The sequence below is a fragment of the Rhinopithecus bieti genome, unplaced genomic scaffold (genome assembly GCF_001698545.2).
Source record: "Rhinopithecus bieti isolate Rb0 unplaced genomic scaffold, ASM169854v2 scaffold_2574, whole genome shotgun sequence".
In the NCBI taxonomy this organism is placed as follows: Eukaryota; Metazoa; Chordata; class Mammalia; order Primates; family Cercopithecidae; genus Rhinopithecus; species Rhinopithecus bieti.
Window position 1 is genome coordinate 2,721,661 of NW_016804493.1, and position 2,855 is coordinate 2,724,515.

General features: G+C 57.5%; 1 protein-coding gene across 4 annotated transcripts in view; it reads right to left on the reverse strand.

The window, feature by feature from the left end:
* Window positions 1-2,855, reverse strand: part of SYCE1L (synaptonemal complex central element protein 1 like) — a 17,673-nt gene that overhangs the window by 434 nt on the left and 14,384 nt on the right. For 2 of the 4 annotated variants that reach the window (XM_017868662.1, XM_017868660.1), the window contains 3 exons: window positions 2,768-2,851; window positions 2,509-2,581; window positions 992-2,298 (listed from right to left, as the gene is read on the reverse strand). In XM_017868662.1, the coding sequence (XP_017724151.1) occupies window positions 2,224-2,298; window positions 2,509-2,581; window positions 2,768-2,851 (232 nt within the window). In that variant the 3' untranslated portion in view covers window positions 992-2,223. Of the gene's footprint in view, window positions 1-991; window positions 2,299-2,508; window positions 2,582-2,767; window positions 2,852-2,855 lie in introns of those variants that run through there. The other 2 variants (XM_017868661.1, XM_017868665.1) reach the window with 2 other exon arrangements.

Here is a 2,855-nt window from a genome sequence, read left to right on the forward strand (position 1 = left end):
CGCGCCACTGCACTCCAGCCTGGGCGACAGAGAAAGACTCCGTCTCAAAAAAAAAAAAAAAAAAAAAGTCCTTCAGCCTTTTGACAACACTGAGCTCCCCCTGGCTCATTCACATTTGAACCTGAACTACAAGCTAAGAAGCTTGAGAATTATGGGATGAATGCAAGCCCTGTGGAGAGAGGACGTGCGTGGGGAGAGAAACGCTGTTACAGGAAGTGAGTGAAGACATCCCAAGCAGCTGTCAATTATCTCAGTGAAAGGAGAAGTAGCCCTGCCAGGAAGTTCAGTTGAGTCGGGAGAACACAGGGCAAATCAAAAGCCAGAGTCTTGCTCTGTTGCCCAGGCTGGAGCGCAGTGGCGCCATCTTGGCTCACTGCAACCTCCACCTTCCGGGTTCAAGCACTTCTCTGCCACAGCCTCCTGAGTAGCTGGGATTCCAGACACCCGCCACCACCAAACCAAGGGGTTTCACCATCTTGGCCAGGCTGGTCTTGAACTCCTGACCTCGTGATCCACCCGCCTCAGCCTCCCAAAGTGCTGGGATTACAGGCCTGAGCCACCGCCCCCAGCTGGTCATTGAGTTTTAGAGACATTAAGCAATTTGCCTGAAGTCATCCAGCCCGTGAACAGGAAACCAGGACTCGAATCCTAGGTGCCCAGTGGTAAGTCGGCAGAATATCCAGGCTGACCCCATTTGTGTGACACAGAGAGGATGATGAAGAGGATACTGAGGTTCCTTAGAGATTCCTGGAGACTGGCCTTAGCAAGCAGGTGGGGTCAGTGGGGCGGGGGATCACAACCTGGGCCTGGAGTCAGTTGCGCCCGGATGCGAGTGGTGACTCGGGGACTAAAGCTCCCTGGGCCTCATCTGTGGACTTGGGATAATAATGGCAACAACTGCGATACCCAACGTTTACTGAGGGCTTACTGTACAGATTCACTATCTCATTTTCCTCATCACTAAATTGGGAATAACAAGAATAGTAGTGAGAAAAATTAATGATAGATACCATTTATTGAGCATTTACTGTATAAAAATCTCTGTTCTGAGAGATATACACACCTTGGTGTTCCTCATCTGTAGCCTGAGAATAATAATAATAAATCATATGAACCGCTTACTGATCACTTAATGGACAGAAGCCCTGATTTAAGTGAGTCACACGTCTCAGTTCCCATTCTCTAGGGACTGGGAATAATGAATCATCACAACAGTATGTGAGAGTTGACATTCACTGAATACTGTGTACCAGGTCCTCTTCTACACACATTAGATAATGCCCAACTTGACTGGTCCCTGGCAACTCTCCAGTGTCGTCTCCCACCCCACTCTACCTCATTCCACTCCACCACGCAGGCCTCCTCCAGATGGCTCCTCAAACACAGCGAAGTGCAGCCTCACCTCCAGGCCTTGGCATGAGGTATGTCTTCTGCCAGGCGCACCTTTCCCCAAACACCCACAGGGCTCACTCCCTCCTTCGCTACCTCACTTCTCCGCTCAGATACCACTTTCTAGGTGAGGCCTTCGCTAACCGCGCTGTTTAAAATCCAGGGCTTACAACAGTGCCTGGTACCCAGCAGGCAATCGGCAAATGCCTGCTTAGTCACTACATGCTCAGTCAATGGCAGCAGCCTGGTGCCGGGTGCCTTTGGAGTTGGGTCCCCAAGGCTGGCCTCCGGAGTGGCGGACACATTTAACAGATCTGAGGTGGCCTAGGGATGTGACCCCAGATGAGGACCAGTAGGGCAAAGGCCCGGAAGGGACACGTGTTTGGAGTGTTTGAGAAGGGTGGAGAGGCAGCCTTGGCTAGAACCAAATGTGTGAGAGGAGCTCAGATGGGCAGACAAGTCCCAGAGTTAGCGCGAGTCTGTGGGTCTTGTAGAGACTTTCGGTTTCCTGAGACCACCGGAGACACACAGACCCCGAGGACTGGAATGGGTTAACACGTGCCCTCTAGCCCCTAGACAACATAGATTTGGGAACTCGAGATGAGGCCGTGGGGCGGGGAATCCTGACACCCACTTTACCCTCTCTGAGCTCAGGAGCATTGACCGAGCCTCTGGCGCCTGGGGCTTGACTAGAGGGCGGGGTCCGGCAGACGCCCCTCCCCTCTCCACAGTGAAGCGCGGACTCCGGGGAGAACATAGGCACGGTCGGAAATTATCGCCTTTATTTCTTGGCCGGTCGCGAGGGAGGGTCGGGACCGGGCGGGTCCTGCTGGCCTAGGGGGCGTCAGGGGCAGCCACTGGCGGCTCCGGATCCGCCTCATCGCGGGCGCGGGGGAGCTCAGGTCCGGCCTGCCGGGGGCGGGGTGAGGCTGCAGACCAGGTTCCCGCGCTCCTCGCGTCTGCCCGCGTCTGCCCTAGGCCTCCACCGAGGCTTCCTCTACCTCTGGGGCCGCCCTGCTCCCCACAGACCCCACTCTCAGGGGCCACTCCCAGGATCCCTGCCCGCTCTCTCCTGACTCGGCCCCTGCCCGCCCCGCCTCCCTTCTCCGGGCTCCCTACCTCTCCCTCGCCGGCCCCGACCTCGGGGGCGCTCTGGACCTGCTCACCGAGTATCTCCAGCTCCGCCTTCAGCCTGCGGAGAAGGGGCCGAGGAGAGAGGAGGAAGAGAGGGGGAGTCTAGGGAACAAGGAGGAAGCCACGGAGACGCCGAGACCCGACGACGCCGAGGGAGGCACAGGCGGGGGAAGGGACAGTGGGGGGCCGGTTCCCCGCCGCCCTGTCCCTGCCCTCCTCGCCCACACCTCCCTTCCCCTCTCACCCGTCATTCACCGCCCTGGCGCCCTCGACCTCAGGCGGCGAGCGCAGCCGCCGCTCCACGTCCCGCAGCTTGGCGCGCACCAGCCTCC